At 47.9% G+C, this 21,041-nt stretch overlaps 1 protein-coding gene across 2 annotated transcripts in view; it reads left to right on the top strand.

Moving 5' to 3' along the window:
* Positions 1–21,041, top strand: part of STAB2 (stabilin 2) — a 143,652-nt gene that overhangs the window by 104,961 nt on the left and 17,650 nt on the right. For both annotated transcript variants that reach the window (XM_026499790.4, XM_057316261.1), the window contains 14 exons: positions 672–719; positions 1,790–1,873; positions 3,455–3,601; positions 4,367–4,507; positions 6,135–6,194; positions 7,567–7,743; positions 9,020–9,109; positions 11,204–11,350; positions 12,659–12,715; positions 13,844–13,970; positions 15,493–15,642; positions 17,362–17,466; positions 18,734–18,841; positions 20,600–20,793. In XM_026499790.4, coding sequence (XP_026355575.2) covers positions 672–719; positions 1,790–1,873; positions 3,455–3,601; positions 4,367–4,507; positions 6,135–6,194; positions 7,567–7,743; positions 9,020–9,109; positions 11,204–11,350; positions 12,659–12,715; positions 13,844–13,970; positions 15,493–15,642; positions 17,362–17,466; positions 18,734–18,841; positions 20,600–20,793 — 1,635 coding nt within the window. The remainder of the gene's footprint in view (positions 1–671; positions 720–1,789; positions 1,874–3,454; positions 3,602–4,366; positions 4,508–6,134; positions 6,195–7,566; positions 7,744–9,019; positions 9,110–11,203; positions 11,351–12,658; positions 12,716–13,843; positions 13,971–15,492; positions 15,643–17,361; positions 17,467–18,733; positions 18,842–20,599; positions 20,794–21,041) is intronic.

The raw sequence follows: 21,041 nt of genomic DNA, 5'->3' as shown, positions 1-21,041 counted from the left end.
GTTAGAAATGTGGCATTGGGCAATAACATCACCTCTCTAGGCATCAGCTTTCTAATCCATTAAAAAAAAAAAATACTAAGCCCATCAGGTTGTTATCAGAAATAACGTATGTGACAGGCACAGAGCACACAGTAACTCCAAGGCACCATGCTGTGGGTTGCTGTTGGAACGTATGGGTGAGGGCAGGCACACAAGCCTCTCTGCTGGGCATAGCAGACGAGGCAGCATTACACTTGTAGATGTCTACCCCTTTACAAAGCGAATGTCCTGTTATTTGGTTTAAAGAGGGACTAGAGCATTCTGGCTAATCAAATATTCTTGTTGAGGAAGAAATGAAATCTGCCATAAACCCATAACTGATTTTTTAAAAAATATTTGAACTTTTTAAAATGCTCCTAAAGCTTAGCTGCTTCTGGAAATGGCTGGACCTTTCTTTGATAAATCAGACGGTGACTCCAGAAAGGTTTTGGAACTCCCAGCATGTCCCCGTAGTTGTTCTGAACATCAGTGGAAGCCTGTGGATGGGATGGAAATAGGCCCATCAGGGCAGATTTCCAGTTGAAAGTATAGGAGAGACTCTCGACCTTAGAGAAATTGTCCTTAGACAACCCCGGATGGTTCTTGCACATAATCCCAGACATGAAGTGGCCCTGCCCTGTCTTTGTTTCCAGGAGCTTCCCAGGAACCCAAAAACGTCCCAGTACTTCTTCCAGTTGCTGGTAAGAACATGTGTGTCTGTCTATAGCTGTAGGACGTGGGTCTCCAGCCAGATCCGGGGAAACTGTAGCCTCTGGAGCTGGTGAAGGGAGAAGAAAGTCTGGGGATGTGGATTTCTGAAATAGGGTCCCTGTTGGTCCTTTGTGGACTGCTCAGGCCTTGGGTGGGCGGCAGGAGTGGAAGCAACGCCGCCCTGGCCCGTTTGACGCACAAGAATGCCGTGTGTGCAAAAACTACCACCGGTAGAGGAAGGAAGCATTACTGGGGCGATCAGCGAACGCTTTGGGGGAAAATATGAAGTTAGAGCTCTGTGCACATCAAACATCAGCATAAGTGCCAGACATATTGAAAAATAAAAGATAAAAATATAAATGAAGAAGATAATAAAACCCAGAAGAAAATATAAGTAACCATAGGACCTTAGCATCGGCAAGAAAACAATTAGAACCGCTAAGTCATTCATCTTATTATTTACATTTGTATTATTATCCCAATTATGTAAAATATTTGTATGTAGAAAGACACTGGGAAAGAATACCTAAAAGTAACAGGTGACTTCCAGGCAGTGGGATTATGGGTGGTTATTTCCTTCTTTATGCTATATTTTCAAGTCTTTAATACAATAAGCATGTGTTATTTTTATAACTGTATACAAAAAAACATTATTTCAATGACAAAGAATATGAATGGATTTAGGGTGCCTGGGGGGCTCGGTCAGTTAAGCATCCAACTCTTGATTTCAGCCCAGGACTCAGGGCTGTGAGATCGAGCCCCACATCAGGCTCTGCCCTCCATGGGGCGTCTGCCTGAGATTCTCTCTTCCTTTCACTCTGTCCTTCCCCTGCCCCACTCATAGGCTCTTTCTCTCTTAAAAATATATATATATATATATATATAATTTTTTTAAAAAAGAATCAGAATGACTTTGAATCTGAGACTAAATAAAACACAGATCGCCCAATTCAGTTTCCCCTCCTCTCTGCCACCATCCACTCTCTCTGCTCTTTGTCTGAACCCCCGCCCAGTATTTATGTTAAATAGGTGACATGCGGCCCCGCCTTCCTTCCCACAGGAGCATTCTGTGCGAGACCTGAGTGGTCCAGGCCCCTTCACTGTCTTTGCACCTTTATCTGCAGCCTTTGATGAGGAACCTCGGGTAAGCATGACGCTCTAGACAAGCAGAAGACGTTTGGGACTGGAGCCCAGTCTTTAGGTATCACCCTGGAACCAATGCTGGGGACATTTCTGGGCAGGAGATTTAGGAAGAGCTGGTGCTGATCAGCAATGGGACGGGCTGCCTTTCAGCATAGGGACCCCTATAAAGGGGAAGGATTTAAGTGAATTTGCGGTGTAACAGCTAGAAGCCCGCTAAAAAATATTCCTGAATAGGGTAAGAGGTTGGAAAAGATCAACAATTCTTAAATGATCCAAACCTTCCATAGACAAAAAGAAAGAAGAAAGAAAGGGAGAGAGAGAGGAAGGAGGAAGGAAGGAAGGAAGGAAGGAAGGAAGGAAGGAAGGAAAGAAGGAAGGAAGGAAGGAAGGAAGGAAGGAAGGAAGGAAGGAAGGAAGGAAGGAAGGGAGGATGCTGGGTTAAAGGAATTTAAATCTTTTTTCTTGCAGACCTTATCAGAGCCTTTACTGTTCTAACATTCACTGGGACTCTTCATGCTGGATTACCCATTAACATATAAAAATGTAGCAAACATTTATTGAGTGTGCCAGACACTGTTTCTAGTACCTGGCCTAGATTAATTCATTTAGCGTTCACAACAACCCTATCAGTTGGGTGCTATTATCCCCATTTTACAGTCCAGGACATTGGCAGAAGTAACTTCCCCAAGGCCATATGACTAGCAAGTAGTGGAGCAAGGACTCAAACATGACTCCAGAGCCTGCGTCCTTCACTATGCACACTGCCTCTCTATGCATATATTTGATTTTATTTTTTTTAAGATTTTATTTATTTATTTGACAGAGAGAGAGACAGCCAGCGAGAGAGGGAACACAAGCAGGGGGAGCGGGAGAGGAAGAAGCAGGCTCCCAGCGGAGGAGCCCGATGCGGCACTCGATCCCAGGACTCTGGGATCACGCCCTGGGCCAAAGGCAGACACTCAACAACTGAGCCACCCAGGCGCCCCATGCATATATTTTAGATACTAGTAAAGCAGAGATACAAAAATACTTTTTGAAAGATGTTGACATTTGATAGTTTTTCTCTCAAAAGCATCAAAAGAGATATCATGAAACAAAGAGAACCTTATGGGCCTTTTATTACTTTTTATACTTTTTATTAATGGTTAATATTGTTTGTGTTTCGATTTATAAATGGGAAAGTATCGTGATCTTTTCCATACTTAAGGTTTAAATCTGGCCCAGGTACCTCTCCAAGGGGGGCAGGTGCCATGCAGCATTTCCCAGCATTTTTCACAAGAAAAGTCTTTTTGCAAGTAGCATCTCACAGGACTTAGGGTCCCGCCACATGTGTTGTGAAATGCTGGGCCAGGGGAACTTCAAGCTCCCTTCCAAGCTGAGAATCTATGTTGGAAGGAGGAAAGGAACGAGGACCACTTTCTCCCTCCTGCCTGAACAGCCTGTACCCTGTAACTCTGACCACCAGCCAGCCCTGACTGCCTCCTTCCCAGTCCGGTGGGGAGGGAGGCCCCGGCGAGGGCATCGGGGAGGGGAGACCAAAGGCTCCTGGCTCTGGCTGGAACCCTCCCATCTTCTATTACAGATTAAAGACTGGGACAAAAAGGGTTTCATGCCCCAGGTTCTTCGCTACCATGTGATCGCCTGCCACCAGCTGCTTCTAGAAAACCTGAAATTGATCCCAAATGCTACTTCTCTCCAGGGGGAGAAAATCTTCATCTCCGTCTCTCAAGTAAGAGAGGCCACCCACCACGTGGCCCTTTCTCTTCTCCTCTTCTTTAGAGTAATACCAGCGATAATAGTAATAACAACAACTAGCACATGTTGAGTGATTCCTTTGTGCCAGGTGGTATTTGAAGTATTGGATGTATGCTGACTTATTTAATCCTCAAAAGAATCTGTGATGTAGATACTATTCTTTTCTCCAATTTACAAATTGGGAAACTGAGCTCAGAGAAGTTAAGTAACTTGTCCAAGGTCACACAGCACGTAAATATTCGAGTTGGGACTGAAACTCAAAGGCACCCTGCTTTAAGTGGTCATCAGAACTGCTTCTGATCAGGAGCCAGCCAGGGAAGAATACTTTGGACCACAGCCACTTGGCCATGCTGGTCCCCTCGCTCCCCACAACAGAGAAACAAGTAGCGGCGGTAGAACCCATTGCCGAGAGAAGCAAGCGAGTGGTGGGGGCAGAAGGTGGTGTAGAGAATACATGTGAGAAAGGCGCCAGTCTCAAGCTGCTTGCTATTTCAAATTTGAGAATCACAGTGAAATGACCATGGTGGTTGGTGATCTGTAATTAACTTCTCCAGGTGAGATTACAGGCTTGTCTCACTTCTCTTTTTATAATCACAGTAAATAAATGGGCTCAAGGCTCTACTTAAACATTCACTTTCATGATAAGTTAGCATGTTGCTAAAAGCATTCTGAAAGAAGTAATTTTGTGTCTGTTTGTCTCTGTGCTCATTTCTTTTTTTCTTTTTTTGGTTAATTTTAGGACACAGTGTATATAAATAATAAGGCTAAGATCATATCCAGTGATATCATCCATACCAATGGAATCATCCACATCATAGACAAACTGCTGTCTCCCCAAAACTTGCTTATCACTCCCAAAGATGCCTCTGGAAGGATTCTGGTGGGTGAATTCATTGTCATACTTCCGGCACAGAGTGACTCATAAGACTCATAATTTATTATCACAATTCTGATTTTTTAAAGATTTATTTACTTATTTACTTATTTATTTGACACCCAGAGAGAGAGAAAGCACAAGCAGAGGGGGAGGCAGAGGGAGAGGGAGAAGCAGGCTCCCTGCTGAGCAGGAAGCCTAACAGGGGGCTCGATCCTAGGACCCTGGGATCATGACCTGAGCCGAAGGCAGATATGTAACCGACTGAGCCACCCAAGCGGCCCACAATTCTGATTTTGAGGCATCATTCGGAGACATTTTAATTTTGCTCCTTCAGTCTCAAGCTACTATTAAAAGCCTAGTGAATATTATTCTGGTAAGAAGTAAATAGGTAAAAGTCTAATTTAAATAGATAAATGGATTTTATAAGATTTTCTTTCGTTTCCGCAAGGATTGGAAGATGGAGAATTACACAGATGGATGAGACTGATGATAGGTAGAAAGATAAATAGATATGAAGCACCTGGAGTGGCTCGGTCAGTTCAACACCCGACTCTTGATTTTGGCTCAGGTCATGATCCCAGGGTTGTGAGATCAAGCCCTGCATTGGGCTCCATGCTCAGCAGGGCCTCTGCTTGAGGATCCCCTCTCTCTCTCCCTCTGCCCCTCGACCTGCTCACATGCACTCTCTCTAAAATAAATAAATAAATCTTTAAAAAAATAAAAGAGGGGCGCCTGGGTGGCGCAGTCGTTAAGCATCTGCCTTCGGCTCAGGGCGTGATCCCAGCGTTCTGGAATCGAGCCCCGCATCAGGCTTCTCAGCTAGGAGCCTGCTTCTTCCTCTCCCACTCCCCCTGCTTGTGTTCCCTCTCTCGCTGGCTATCTGTCTCTGTCAAATAAATAAATAAAATCTTTTTAAAAAATAAAAGAAAAAAAGAAAAGAAAGATAGATAGATGGTAGATAAATAAATATCACTCAAAACAAACCTGGAGTAAAACTCCTTTTCAAGTGAAAGAAAAGACAATTTTGAATTTGATTGTTATTTTAGTATTGGCCAGGGTTTTTCATTGCAGACAATAGAACCCACTATGCCTAACTTAAACAAAAAGGGGATTCTTAAGATATTAAGTTCATCACTGAATCTCTAAGAAAGCCAGAGAGCCAGGAGCTACCCAGGGAGACCAGTGTAGGGAGGACCTGTGAAGGGAGGACCCCTGACTTCACCACGGGGCTGTCCGGACCTGTCTCCGGCCTCGGCACCTGCAACATGCAGGTCTAAGCACCGGATGCCTCTGCCACTGTGCCAGTCACGGTCCCCCTCCTAGCAGTCACACCCACCTCACGTTGTTTCCTTCCACCCATACGTCTGATGAAAACCCCTGTGCTTGCTGGGTGCCCCGTCGCCTATGAGGCTGTGGCTGCAGGGCAGTCTGGGAAAAGGCAGCACATAGCCCCCCAGCCTCCATCACGCAGAAAGGCCCGGGTACACGGGAGCTGGAGTGGGTGCTGCTGAGCCGATCCCCAGCACCTGCCGCGTTGTCTCACCCTCATTCCAGTCGGTTGAGCTTTCGTGGAAGTGCTTTGTGAACCGTATGAAGGAACGTGTCGTTCCACTTCTTACTATCTTTGCAGCAAAATCTCACGACAGTGGCAGTAAACCATGGCTACACCAAATTCAGCAGCCTGCTACAGGTAAAGCCCTCGGGGATAATCTGCCGTAGGAATTTGGTTTTTCGGAGGGTTTTTTGGTTTTCTTTTGTTTCGGGGTTTTTTGTTGTTGCTGTGTTGTTTTGTCATTCGGTGTTTTATTTGGGGCGCTAGCCAGCTGTTGTGGGATCTGTGTAGGGAAGTCCTGATTTTCTGCAGCGCGAAGGCATGGCAGACCACTCCATTCCCCAAATAGCATAGGGTTTCTTTGGCTATCCAGTGCACATCGGCTGTATTAGAAGCTGAAGTATTTGAGGTTGGAGCAAGGGAAGGAATTAGGCTGTGCCGGTCCCTGAACGAGGTGCTTCCCATCTGGAATTATCACCTCCATTATAGAGATGGGCAAGCCGAGGTGCAGATCTGGAAAATCTACGCCTGAGGCATAAGTAGAAATTGTATTTAAAGCTATATCTTTCTGATTTCAGACACTTTCCCCACAAATTGAGTAGAGAAACTTCTTGTTCAAACAAAGATTTCAGAGGAGAATCAGGGAGGGACAGGGTCCTCCAAGGTCTCCTCTCCTCCACCTACCCTGAGAAGTCTCAGGAGGGCTCTGAGAACCAGCCCCCCACTCCATACCCACCCCTGTGGCACAGTCTATAAACCTCTGCACAGACCAGCGATTTCCAAAATGGTCTGGGGCTCACTCTCGGGGGAGCTCTTCAGAAATGGAGATTTCAAGGTGCTCAAAATGAGACTCACCAGGGAGATTAGGGGCAAGTATCTTTGCTGGCCCACCCAGCTCCAAAACCTGAGCAGCTCGTCTGGTTGAGCACAGGCTTTGAAAGCAAATTAGCAAACCTCTCTGGGGCTCAGTAGAAGGGAACACTAAAGCCTACTTCATAGGGCTGTTGGAAAAATCGCAGGGCTAATGTCTATGATGCACCCAGCTTATAGAAGGCTCTCGAAATGACTCCTCTCCATTCATCCAGCAATTTCCTTTTTGAGTCCATGTGAGCTAGAAATCTTATAAATACATAGGAGCATCTCAATATTGTATAAGTTTCACTTTTTTAAGTGAAATAAGAGGAAAATGCTAAGTGGGTCTTCCAGAAATTACAATTTGGGGGCAGTAGTAGGGAAAAAAAAAAAAGGGGGTTTGTTAAAGCTTCTTTTTCTACTCACAAAAGCCCAGAATTTGTCTGTTTTGCAATCCAAGAAACTGAGGGTCAGAATGGTTGAGATGTGCTGGGCCTCTAGTTTCAGGCTGTCACCCCTGAACCAGCTGGAATCCCAACAAGCCCCCGGGGCAGGCACGAAGGGAACCCCTCCAAATGGCTTTGGGCCTCAGAAAGACGCTCTGCCTCACCCCGTGGCCGGGCTCTGCTGTGCACACGTCCTGCTCCCTGTGTTTCAGGATGTGGGCTTGCTGGGTGTCATCACTGACCCCGTCCATGCTCCGATCACTCTCTTCTGGCCCAGCGACCAAGCCCTGCAAGCTCTACCCCCCGAACAACAGGATTTCCTGTTCAACCAAGAAAACAAGGACAAGCTGATGGAGTATTTGAAGTTCCACGTGATCCGAGAGTCCAAGGTATTTCGTGTGCATACAGATGGGGTCCATTCCAGGAATGGTCAGTGTGTCTTCACCTCCTCAGCGCAAAGGAGACCTGAGCGCCCCTGCCCCACTCTGTCCTCCTCCAACTGGCCGTGGTTACTTGACCCCCGCAGTGTGCCAGGCCTGCCCTGTTTCTCCAACCTACCATCATTCCTCTGCTGTACTGCACATCGGCTTTCTTCTGCCCCAGATCACACGGCCAAGTGGCTATTGGCAACAGCTCCCAAGTTTGTTCAGGCGGAGTCGTTCTCCCCCAATTCCAAAATTTCTAGGCCAAGGGCTGATTGAGCCAGGTGCAATCAGCCGTTCACTCCTGAAGAATCTACCGTGATCGAGGAAGCAAGATCTTGTAGGCACATGGCAGCTCTTGCTGAAACCCTGTCACTCTGTGTCCTCAACTAGGACCCACGTCTGTCTCCAGGAGTGAGTCTGTCTAATCCCAGAAGGCCAAGTGTCCTAACTCTGGCTAATTCATAGGACCTGTGTTAGTGTCTTAGGGCTACATAAAAAATAACCACGAACTGGGTGGCTTGAAACAACAGAAGCGTATGCCCTCAGAGCTCTGGAGGCTGGGAAGTCTGACGTCAAGGTGCTGACAAGGTTGTTCCTTCTGGAGGCCTGGACAGAGAATGTGTTCCATGTTTCTCTCCTAGCTTCTGGCGGTTGCTGGAAATCCTTGCATCCCTCCAGTCCCTGCCTCTCTTGTCACGTGGCTGTCCTCTCCCTGTGTATTTCTGTGTCTCCACATGTCATTCTCCTCTTCTCTTTTCTTCTTATAAGGACACCAGTCATTTTGGACCAAGGGGCCACCTACTCCAATGTGACCTCATCTTAACTAGTTACATCTGCAATGACCTTATTTCCAAGTAAAGTCACATTCTGAGGTAATGGGGTCAGGACGTCAATAACGTTTTCAGGGCTCACAGTTCAACCCATAACCACGCCCTGTGCCATTTCCCCGACCCACGGATCCTGTCATTAGCTTCATACACCAACACAGCCTCTGCCGTGGACTCCCCAGCTTAGAGGAGGCACGGAGGGGTGACTGAAATTAGCCCAGCTGGAGGAGACTTGCCCTACGGAAAGAATTTCCAGCTTTCTCTAGAGCCCGTGATGAGTCTTCCTTTTGATTATGTCTGCCGTCATTTTAAAGGTGGAAAAACTTACGTCTGTATTTGGTCTGTTGGCAAAGCTCCTTTGGGGCTTCTGCGGCTAAATCTGGCATGTTAACGCGGCACCATCGCTCCTACAGATTTTAGCAGTGGGTCTCCCCAGGGCCACTGCCTGGAAGACCCTGCAAGGCTCAGAGCTGCGGGTGACATGTGGAGCTGGCGGTGACATCGTGAGTACCCACAACACTCCCCAACCCCCGCCCCCTCAAGGGAATAGTCATTTTTTCCTCAGTTGACAGCAAGCCCTTTTCTCTGCCTTCAGGGGTATTAGTTGAGAGTGAGTATTTTGATGGGAAGAACCTCAGAAATCCTGGCCCAGCACAAGCCCTGGTAGCAGAGGTTAGGGAGCCCCCCCGCCCTTACACTTTCAGAGAGCAGCTCTGGTTTTTGTTTTTTTGGTTTTTGGTTTTTGGTTTTTTTTTTGTTTTTTTTTTTTCAGAGCATTTATTTTGCAGTGTGAGACACTCCGCTGAAGCAAGAAAGATCCGGTCATTCCTTTCCCTTCCTTCCCAGCCCCACTGCAGCCTCACCTCTAGCCCCTTGTTGGCATTCAGAGCCAGCTCTGGGCTATATCTACCAAGATCAGCCAACAGAGAGAAAGTTCGTAGTTGTCACCTTCCCCGGCTAGTTCCTGAACCATATTGCCTCCCTGAAATTCCATATAATGAATGGGTCTGATGGGACAATAGTAGCCACATCCTGTATCCATAGACGACCCAAAATGACAGTGGCTTAAATATATAACGGTTTGTGTCTTTTTAAAAGAAATCAGGAGGCAGCCAAGCCAGAGCTAGAATGATGGCTCATTGGGGGAGCACCTTCTGTTTGACTGCTCTGCAGCACGTTTCCAGCCTCAGAACCACCTCCAGGTACAACACGGCTGCTGGAGCACGGAGCTCCCACCACCAGGGCCAGGAGGAAGGATGAAAGGGATGCAGCTCTCAGCTGAGTTGTTTCCCTTCAAGGAGCCTTCTTAGAAGTGCCATACGTCATTCTGTTTCTATCTTATGACCAGCCAGAATCCCTTTGGTGTTTGCAGTGGAATTGCATTGATTTTATAAAGTGAATGTGAGAAATGTTAGCACCTTTACATTCCGACTTTTAGAACATTGTTCCAATGTACTTACACTCTTGAGATTGGCTGTACTATTTCCATAGATCAAACAGGACACCTATCAAAGAAGTATAGTAAGAATGTCTGCTGCTCATTCTGGGTGCTACTGTAGCTTTCAGAGCACTTGGCAATGTATTATTTAGTTTGAGCCTTCTAACAACCCTATGCAATAGAATCATTAATCCTATTGACCTGATGAAAACAATTAAACCTCAGAGAAGTTCAGTAACTCACTCACAGTCACACCGCACATAAGCGGAAGTGGAGGATTTAACCAGTTTTCCAGTGCTCTCGCCACTGAATCACACCGTGTCCATCCCATCAATAGATGCTGAGATTTATCTTTTGTTTTCCTCCCACAGAATTTTCTAAAAGCATTATGCTTCCTCCAGGGGTGGGTGGAGATGTAGTCAACGATTTACTAGCTGGGTGAACCCTAAGGAAGAAAGCTCTGGAATTGTTGCAAGCAAAGTGAAATAATGTCTCTAGAGCATGATTTAGACAATGCCTAGTACATGTGAAAAGAAGTTATTGTCATCATTATAGACTTACAGCCCATCACTTGTATATCCTCAAAAAAAAAAGGTCATGGCCACATTTTGCTAGAACGTAGCACTCAGTAAACAAACAAACAACAACAAAAAACACACTACTGCTCACGAAGTGGCCACGTTACCAAAGTGGATCCTGAACCACAGACAGGTCGCGGCTGCTCCAGCCCGTCCCCCTCGCTGCCCCTGTTTCTACTTTGGTGGAGGCCACGGCTGGGGCTCAGAGGCTGATGGCCTGTGGGCGTGCCCACACCGCCACTCCCCAGCTGCCTGACCTAGGGCAAGGTATTGAACCTCCCCTGTCTCAGTTTTCTCATCTGGAAGCAGTGATCTTGGTAATCATTCCTCTAGGAAATTGTGAGGATTCAAGGAATTTGCACGGGCTCCACATGTAGCATTACTCTGCACATAATAGGCACTGGCTGTTTGCTATATGTATCTTACATCTATAAGAATATATATATATATATATATATATAGTGCTTTCTGAGTCTTGCAGGTGTTGGCCACTTTATATGGCCTTAGGAAGAAGAGAAGTCTAAGAAGGATCGTTGACTGTTCTCTCTCTCTCTCTCTCCATCTCCCTTCCCCCCTCTCAGGGCGAGCTTTTCCTGAATGACCAAACATGCCGAATTGTGCAGCGAGAACTCTTGTTTGACCTGGGTGTGGCCTACGGCATTGACTGCCTCCTGATCGATTCCACCCTGGGGGGCCACTGTGACACTTTTGCCGCATACAATTTTTCGGTCAGTCCCCAAAACAGTACCATAATAGGAGAGTGTTGGGGTTCAGCCCTCACGACCCAGCATGGATTCTGCCTCGAAACCAGTGAAGGCTGGTCCTCAGGGAGCCCAGGACCCACGAGATCTGAGGGCCAGATGATGGTGCTCGTCAAACTCAGAACCCACAAGCATCTCCTTAGCCCTGCCCCAGCCTGGCACAGTCCATTTACCCACAGCCCCCCATCCATTCATCCCTTCACCATTAAGGAGGCAACTGTGTGCCCATGATCCTGCAACAAGCTCTTCCTTTTCAAAGCCCCCTATCTGCTCAGTCACTCACCCATTCATTCAACAAACGTTTTTTGCTCTTCTGCCAGATGAGACCATATAAAATTGTCGTATTTGGCAGGGTATGAGTACAAAAATGGCAACTTCATAGGGTTCAACCTAGTATCATATGGCACCCACACCACCGTTGACTTATTCATTCGTTCATTTAACAACAGTGCTTGAATGTCTGCCCTGGGCCCTGCTGTGTGAGACGCTGTCACATTTCATACTCATTCATCTGTCCAGGATCGTGTGTAGAGCCAGCCATTTGGCTCAATGCTCATCTTACCCCTAAAGGAATCCAACAATACAAGTTGTTATCAGTAACTCTGTGATGGAGATTTGGAAACTGAGTCTCAAAGAGGGGAGGTGGCTTGCATGGCCAAGTCTATGACCAGCTGGCTTTGGTACCTGGCAACTTGTAAGGATTCGAGAAATATCCCAAGTTCTTGAGATACCAGGCAGCCAGAGTAGAAGGTGAAAAACCTGGTTGTCCTTTCTGCTGTAGAAGTTGTGGCCTTCTTAACTTCCAAAGTATATTGGCACACGTTTTTGCCATTAATAGTTTCCATCACCAGTCCCCTGAAGGTCAAACAGCAGCGAGAATCGTGGTCTCTATTTTGTAGGTCAGAAACCTGAGGGTCAAAGAGGGTGACTCGCCAAAAGTATCATAGCTGGTTTATAGTGGAAGGGACACTTGCGTGCACATTTCCCACTGCCACTGGACCAGATGCCTGGAGAGCACTGCCCGCCCTGGCCCAGCTCTGTGTAGCAGGGAAGGTCTCACCTCAACCAACAAAAACCAAGGAGCTGAGGGCCAAGACAGACTTTCAGAATTCTCCATGGCAAAGTCGCAGTGTGCTTGCCTTTGTGTTCTTGATCGGAGCCAGAATCTTAGTCAAGATTAAGTTCTTTGTCAACTCACCAAGGCATTAACCAGGGGCATATCCTTGGGTTGCCTGATATTCTTGATTTTTAAGCATTTCTTTTCTTGCATACTAGGGAGATTGTTGGAGCTGCGCCAATACCCCCAGCTGCCCGAAGTGGAGTAAATCAAAGGTAATTATGAATGCAGTGATAACGTTTGGAGCACGATGTTTGTTCCATTCTCATACCCGTGTTCTGGTAGGTGTGAGTGTGTGTGCACGGGTGTGCCTCTGCAGGTCTGTTGTATAACTGCAATTTGCATCATTCTTTTAACAACCAGGCATCCTTAGCCTCCTTGAACCCAGGCAAACTGTGAACCCAGTACCCACCTTCTAGGAACTATCTAGAAAAATCATGGGATTGTAGACTTAAAGGAGACTTCAAAGATAATGATAATTATATAAAGAATAGCTGCATTTTGTTGGCCGCTATCCCTGTCCCTGGCTGTGTGCTGGGCCCTTTCTTTATTACACGTTGCCCCCATTATAACTCTCATAGGAAGCTATTATTTCCTCCACTTATGAAAAAAAAATGTATCTCAGAGAGGGTAAGCAATTAGGCCAAGACCACAGAGCCAGTAAGGAGCAAAGCTAGAATTAGGGCCCAGAAAGCAACGTAAAAGTAATGGTTAAGTCAATGGAATGTGGAGTCCACGGCTCTTCGAGCCAATTCCAGTGGGTAATCTTCGGCAAATTACATAATCTACATGGTTTTTCCTCCATAAAACGGAGCTAATAATCATTCTGTGTGTGGGTATTAGGAAAAGTACGTTTTAAAATGTGCGTACAGAGCCTGGCACATAGTAAACACTCATTAAATATTGCTTTTTTTACTTATCCCTTAGCCAATTTCCCTCTACCCTACTAGTAAAACCTCTAGCAAAAACACGCCTGCCAAACCTTCCCTGCTGATGATTTGGGGGCCTTGCCACAGAACCCCACCCCCTCACGATGGAAAGCTCTCTCTCCCCCACTCCATTCCCAAAACACCGCACCCTTTGCAAAAACACTCAGAGTCAGCAAGTCCTTCCTTTTAAGGCTGCGGAGAAATCTTTCTGTGAGCTCTAGCTCTGCCCCCTGCCCCATCCATCTGCCTAGCTACACCCCTAAGAAAAGCATTCCTTGTAAAGGGCTCCGAGCCATGGCGTCCCCTTTTGCAGTTTGGGCAGTACCCAGGATCCTCCACTGGGGGCGGACTAGAGCCAAAGAGCCCAAGTCCGGGCGGTGGAAGGCGGAGGGTTAGTGCGCTTTCTTCCTTTAGGGCGTGAAGGAGAAGTGTCGATACTACTCGGCTTTCAGCGGGTACCTGGAAGGCTGCCGGGAGCAGTGCACCATGGTGTTACGGCTCCCCAAGTGCTGCAAGGGCTACTTCGGGCGAGACTGTCAGGGTGAGGGCGCCTCTTACCACCTCGCGATTCTGAAAGGATTGTGCGATCACTGCGCAGTATTTGAAAGTACAGACGCCGTAGGGGGTGGGGGAGGGGGCGTCGGAGCGCGTTGCTCCCAGTAACTCCTCTAAAATCCGCAAGCCATCGTTCTGAAGAGCGGCGTAGCTTTCCTTCCACTTTTACCTTGTGTCATATTTTGTTTTTTCCAGAGCTGAGATTCTCCTGTGCGTTGATTGTCATCGTGTTGTGCTTTTTTGCTCTACGTGATAGCGTCAGACATTTCCCTTGGTGCTAGAAACATCGTATTTCGTTTCTGATGCTAGTCCAGGATGCTGATGAGCACATAAGTTTAAATGCATAGGATTCTACCTTAGCAGGGGGCTATGCTAATAGGTGTGGGGGCCGTTGTTTCCTGAAGCCTCCCCCCCCATGGAACGTATGACATCACCTCCCTCTCTTACCTCCGTAGGAAAGGGCTCCTTGCCAAAGGACATTTGGGCCCATCCGGAAACCTCTGTGTATAGATAGAACGTCTGGCCAGTGGTAACAAATGCCGTGGCACCTCCCATCGGCCGCACATTGTTTTAGTTGAGCACATTTATGGAGTGCTACTCCCATATATAACAACACATTTAAACCTGGCAACAACCTCTAAGAAGTAGATTCCATCGTTATCCTCATTTTACAGATGAGAAAATTGAAGCAGAGAAAGGATAAGCAGCAAGCCCAAGGTCCCACAGAGTGTCCCCAGAAGCCATGGTTTTAACCACCATGTGTACTCCCTTCATTGTGGTCCAGTCAAGAAAATTCTGGGCTGGGAGTACACACACACACCCAGTATCCACACTCTATCACTTACGTGTGCACAAAAATCAGTGCCATTCCTTACATTTGCTCAGTGCTTTCTGTTTTCAAAGTGCTCTCAGTTACAGTAACATTTTTTTAAAGATTTTATTAGAGAGAGCGAGCGCATGCGCACATGAGCAGGGGGGGAGGGGAAAAGGAAAGGGAGAAGCAGACTCCCCGCTGAGCAGGGAGCCTGACGCAGGGCTTGATTCCAGGACCCTAGGATCATGACCTGAGCCGAAGGCCTACACTTAACGGACGGAGCCATTAGGACCCAGGCGCCCTACAGTAATGTGTTTGATCCTCAGTCACAATGCGGTCTAGGTCGCCATCACCATCATCATCATCCAGAGCTAAGAAAACTGAAGCTCAAACAAATTCAGCCCAGATCTACTCAAATCCAGGCCTCCTAGCCGCCAAATACAATGCAGGGTTCAGCATATTGCTCTGCCGTAGTAGAATCCTATCAGATACATTTAAGTGCATGCTCCAGAGGCCACTGGCTTGCCCGAAGCATCTGATGACACTCTGTGGGTGTGTCCCCAGAGCCACGGTCTCTCTGGGCTGATGGAGATGAGCCCCACAGCTGAGGGCCGATCAACAGCACATTACAAAGGGGCTGAGCTGCTCTGGGTCTTGGGAGACTGTTGAGTCATTGTTGTCTCATCTCTTCCAGCCTGCCCTGGAGGAGCGGATACCCCCTGTAATAACCATGGTTTCTGCCTCGATCAGTACTTGGGCATAGGCGAGTGTAGATGCCACATGGGCTTCAACGGGACGGCGTGCGAGCTGTGCCTGCCGGGGAGATTCGGGCCTGACTGTCAGTGTACGTGTTTCCCACTCCCCCTGCTTTAGCTTGTCATTCAGCTGTGTGCTCCCTGTCCTCGTCCATATCCCCTGCCTGACCCAGAAGCATCCCTCTTCCTCTCTCTCCTGTCCCCCCACCTCCCATCTGCCTGCCTTTACATGATTTTTCCCTCCCTGAATGTTTGCCAGTTGCCATCCACTGAGAGAGCCCATCTCTAGAAGTGAAATTCACATCCCCTGCAGCCATCAAGACAAGCTGTGGCTGAACAACACTCATTCAGTCATTCAACCAACATGCATTTAGAGTCCTTATCAATCTTGACAGCTCATGTTTACGCTAATGTTTACGGAGCACCTACTATGTGCCAGGCAGGTGTGTTTTATCATTTAATCCTCACAACTGCCCTTTGCGGGAGTACCGTTATTATCCCTACTTACCAGATGTGGAAACTGAGACACAAAGGGGCTAAGTGACTTGCTCAAAGGCCAGGAATAGTTCTAAGTTGTAGGGATACAGTGGTGTTGGGAGGGGCCAAATCCCAACTCTCAAGGAATATATGCTCAGAAACAAAGGTAGTTATAAAGGTATAAAGAAAAAGAAGCAGGTGAAGGGGATGGGGAAGGAAGGGAGGCACTGTTTTAGAAGACATCTCACACAGGGAATATTTGAGGTGAGACTGAAAAGAGGTGGGGACAGGCATGGGGATCTCCAATGGCAGCTCTGCCCAAACAAATTTTCAGTCATTGCTGGAAATGTTCTGTAACTCTACCATCAGGAATGGGAACCACTAGCTACCTGTAGCTATTGAGCACTCAAAATGTGTGACTAAGGAACTGATTTTTTTATTTTAATTAGTTTAAATTTACATAGCCACATGTAGCAAGGGTTTCTCTACTGAGCAGTGCAGACTAGAGGAATGGTTTTCCTAGAAGAGAAGTGAGCAAGTGCAAAGGTCCTGAGGCAGAAGTGGGCGTGGCATGCACTGGTGGCTGAGCAGAGTGGGCAAAGAAGAGGAAGAGAGGAAGGAAGTGAAATCTGAAGGCCACCAGGGGCCAGGTAACATAAGAGCTTCTTGGCCAGAGACAGCTCTTCATCTATTCTTAGTGTAATGGGCGGCCAATGGAGGATTGTGAATGGGGGAGTGCGCTGAGCAGATTGGAAAGGATTGCTTCAGCTGCCCCAAGGAGAGTATACTGTAGGAGAACAAGAGCAGAAGCAGAGCCACCTTTGGGGAGCTGAATGCAACAATCTAGGTGAGAGCTGGTGATGCCTTGGGCCAGGGGTATAGTGCTCAAGGTGGCAAGAAGAGAAAGAATTGGTACGTATCTTGAAGATTTCACTGTTAAATAGATTTCTCTGTTAGGAGATCCCAGATAAGGTTCTCTCCCCCTTCTATTCTGTTACATACCCGATGACGCCCTCTACTTCTGTGTTTATAACACTCACCATGTTAATAATTACACGTTCAAAAGCCAGTTACTCCTAGACTGTAAGCCCCATGAGAGCAGGAACCTTATGTTTTATGTTTTTCACTGTAAGTTCATTGCCAAGTCACGTCCACCCCATGATAGCCACTGACTATGTTATTTTTGAAACGTTTGAATGAATGAATGAAACTGTGACATAAGCATGGTCCTTCCATGCTGACAGCACAGCCAACAGGTGGACAGTGAGCTGCCTGATTGGATTTCAATCCCTGATCACTGATTTCTGATCACCCTCCTATTTGCTTTACAGCCTGTGGCTGCTCAGCCCACGGACAGTGTGATGACGGCATCACGGGCTCTGGGCAGTGCTTCTGCGAAACGGGGTGGACAGGCCGCTTCTGCAACACTCAGACAGGTCCGTCCCGGGGGCGGTCAGCTGCCCACAGAACCGTGCCGCAGCGGAGCCTCCCAGAGCATCTAGCTGAGGCTGGGGGCTGTGCGACGCCTGAAAATACCAACAACGCAGGCGTTTCCTTTTCCACAAGGAAAAGATGATTTGGAAATGTGGCCCCAGGCCTCAGGCGGTTTGCGGTCTTGAAGGAAAACTGGATGAAAAGATTTAACTCAAATCCATGAAACCAGCATGCCGTCCTGTGCCATCACGGAAGGACCCAGCTCAGGCAGACAAGGGTCCCTTGGGTTGGGCAGGAGGGGTCCCTTGGGATCGTGGTCCCGGGCCCAGACTTGTGCCGACACAGAGGCGGAGTGGTTTCATAGCAAATGCACAGTTCTCTGGAGTCCGGGATCTGACCCCTGGTTCTGCTAGTTACTAGACGAATGGCCCGAGGGAACCTACCTGGTCCGGGCCCCGGGGCACTCATCTGCAAAAGGAAGTGCCTGTTGCACCCTTTGCAGGGGAGAAGCTGTGAGGGTCAGAGATGGTGGTTGTGAAGAGCCTAGTACGTGCGGCCCTAACAAGAGCTGCCATTGCCATTGTCAGTCATGATCCTTATCATCACAATCTAGATCCTTCCTGAGCAGCCAGTTTTCTGAGGTCTCCCGTACACCCTGAATCCTGAGGTCTGGTGGAAGGTCCGAGATGTGAAGGCTGAATTTTCCACTGCGAACCACTGGGGGCAGGAGGGAATGACTAAGTTCTTCCTGTGGGCTTAAGCAGCCTGAGATTCCAGAACCCCTGAGCTTCAGTTCCCACACTTCCCCTCCTCCCCTGACCACCCCATGGCTCCAAGCTGCCTGTTGACATGGCCGCCCCATTCACTCACCAGAGCTCCAGACTTCTCCCAAGCTGAGCGGTGCCCTCCGAAGCCCATGGAATTTCTCCTCCAATTCAGCCATCTCCTTCTGGGACCCCATGCCCACAGGGCCAAAGAGCTAATCTGCCAAACGTATCCTTGTTGAGGGATAAGGCTTTAACAGGTTGCCCATAAAGATGACATACTATAGTTTAATCCGAATAACATTCCAGGTTAATGTGTTAATGTTACAGGGTAATTCTGGAATCTCTGACTCTCCAGGCTGGGAGGAACCTTAGCAAATCACCCTAATCTCCTGCTGGAAGGGGACACTTATGAAACACAGGGACAGGCCAGACAGGGTGTCTCGGTGCGTCCCGAGTCCTCACACCACAGGGAGAGCATGAACAGTGACCCCTTTGTTTGCAGCCTTGGCCCCCGTGTGCACGCCTTCTTGTTCCGCTCACGCCACCTGTAAGGAGAACAACACGTGTGAGTGTAACCTGAATTATGAAGGGGACGGAATCACGTGCACTGGTAGGTCCCGTCGGTGCGTGTGTAAAATAGGGCAGGGCGGGAGCAGAGCGGGACTTGGTCAGAGTGCCTGGACTTCCTCCTGACCCTTCCACTCCTGCCTGGGCCATTTTCCCAATACCTAGCCTCTCTGTGATTCAGTTTCCTTAGTGGGTTTGCTCATGCTTGACCCGCACACCTCCCAGGTCATTGTTCTGAAATCGCTTTGCACACTCAAAGTGATGCACTTTATTATATAGTGTTTTTGTAACTCTACAGGTTATCCAGCCTCACTTCAAAAAATTTTTTCAGGAAATACATTACAGTACTAAGAAAACAACAGTTACTCTCATCAGTTGGTGAGAATCACTTTGACCATTGCCATGTCTGTATTTAGTAGTTAAAAGATAGGTTCAGCCATGCAGAGGCCCAAAGGGACAGTGGCATAAACAAGGCAAATGTTTAGATGTTTGTTTTTATCTCATAGAGTAGTTTGAATGGAGGCATCCAAAGCTAACATAGCCCTGAAAGGACATCTGGGAGCCCAGACTCCTTCTATCTTGTTGCTCTGCCATCACTCACTAACCTGGCCTGAGATGGTCATCGGCACATCCCAGGCAGCAGGATGGGGGAGGCGAGGAAGGAGGCAAACCTCCTTCCCTTTAAGGATGCACCTAGAAGTAGTTTAAAGATGTTGTCTGTCTCCATGGCATTGGCTAGAGTCTCATCATCTGTCATACCTAGTTGCAAGGAGTCTGGGAAATGTAGTCTTCATTTAGGCAACCATGAGCCCAGCTAAAAATCTCTTGCTATAGAAAAAGGAAACAAAAGATATTGGGAGAAACCTACCAGCCTATGCCACGTGTTCTTTCTAACTTCTTTCATGAATAAATGTGCAAATAAAGATACATAGTTTCTTTACAGAAATGAGATCTGCTGTACCTGCTCTTTTGTAATCTGCTACAAGACAGTCCGGAAGTAGGTCACTGAGCAACAAGGGCAGCAGGGACCCAGGTCCTGTCTTTCCATGCTACGATCCTTAGGATGAGGCCTTTTGTCCTCGTGTTTGTTCTCTCAGAGCCTCAAGGCTGCCATGACTCCAGGCAAAAGCCAGGCAGGAGAAATCAGATGGCTTTCCAGCTGCTCCGGAGGCTGGAACTAATCTAGTAGTGGGTTGAAATTCAGGAGATCGTGAAAACAAAGGTCCTAAGGGGTAGCACAACACAGTGGGGAAAGCATGGGCTTTGGGGGTCAAAACAAGCTGGGTTTAAATCCCAGCGCCACCACGCGATCGCCATTTTGCCTTTGTCAGGTCAGTTACACTCTCTGGGTTTCAGTTTGTTCATCTGTAGAATGGGGGTAATGATCCCATCTCATGAAGTGCTCAAGAATACACTAACTCTACACACACGCACACACGCAAGCGCACACACGCGCGCATGCACACACACGCGCACACACACGCACACACGCACCTGTCCTAACATTAAAAACCCAAACTCGTTCAGAGAACTACTACCAAAGTGGAACCAAGGTATGTGACAAAGGGGCTCAGAGGTGCACAGAAGTCACCAGGCCTGGTCTCGGAGGATATCAGCCATGGGATTCTAGTGATCACAAAGGCCAGCACAGGGGCCCTAAGAAATGGGGAGAGATGACTCCAACATGCTGGGGCCCATTTCCTTCCCGACACCACTGATTCCAGGGTGACCCGTACCCCCACCTGAAGCCCACATTCCACAGACAGTGGTTCAATGAGGCCTCTCCCCTCTGCTCGTGCAGTTGTGGATTTCTGCAAACAGAACAACGGGGGCTGTGCGAAGGTGGCCAGGTGTTCCCAGAAGGGCACAAAGGTGTCCTGCAGCTGTCTGAAGGGCTACAAGGGGGACGGCCGCAGCTGCACAGAGATAGACCCCTGCGCTGATGGCCTCAACGGTGGGTGTCATGAGCACGCCACCTGCAAGATGACCGGCCCGGTGAGTCTCTCCTCCCCCTGGGGAGCTTGGGAGCACTCCCCTGCCTTGCTCAGCCTCGCTTCACTCTGCTTACCGTTCGGCCTCCTCCTCAGCTTCCTTCCCACCGGGCTCTACGTCTCGTTAAGTCTGCAGATGAAATGTCAAGTGGCATCCTAAGCAGAAAAAGGACATGAGGGGGAAGACTGGTGAAATCCACATAAAGTCTGTTGTTTAGTTAATAGTAATGTGTCACCATTAATTTCTAAGTT

The sequence above is a fragment of the Ursus arctos genome, unplaced genomic scaffold, assembly GCF_023065955.2.
Source record: "Ursus arctos isolate Adak ecotype North America unplaced genomic scaffold, UrsArc2.0 scaffold_21, whole genome shotgun sequence".
Lineage (NCBI taxonomy): Eukaryota > Metazoa > Chordata > Mammalia > Carnivora > Ursidae > Ursus > Ursus arctos.
The sequence above is the reverse complement of the archived record's forward strand: the minus strand, read 5'-3'. Positions and strand labels throughout refer to the sequence as shown.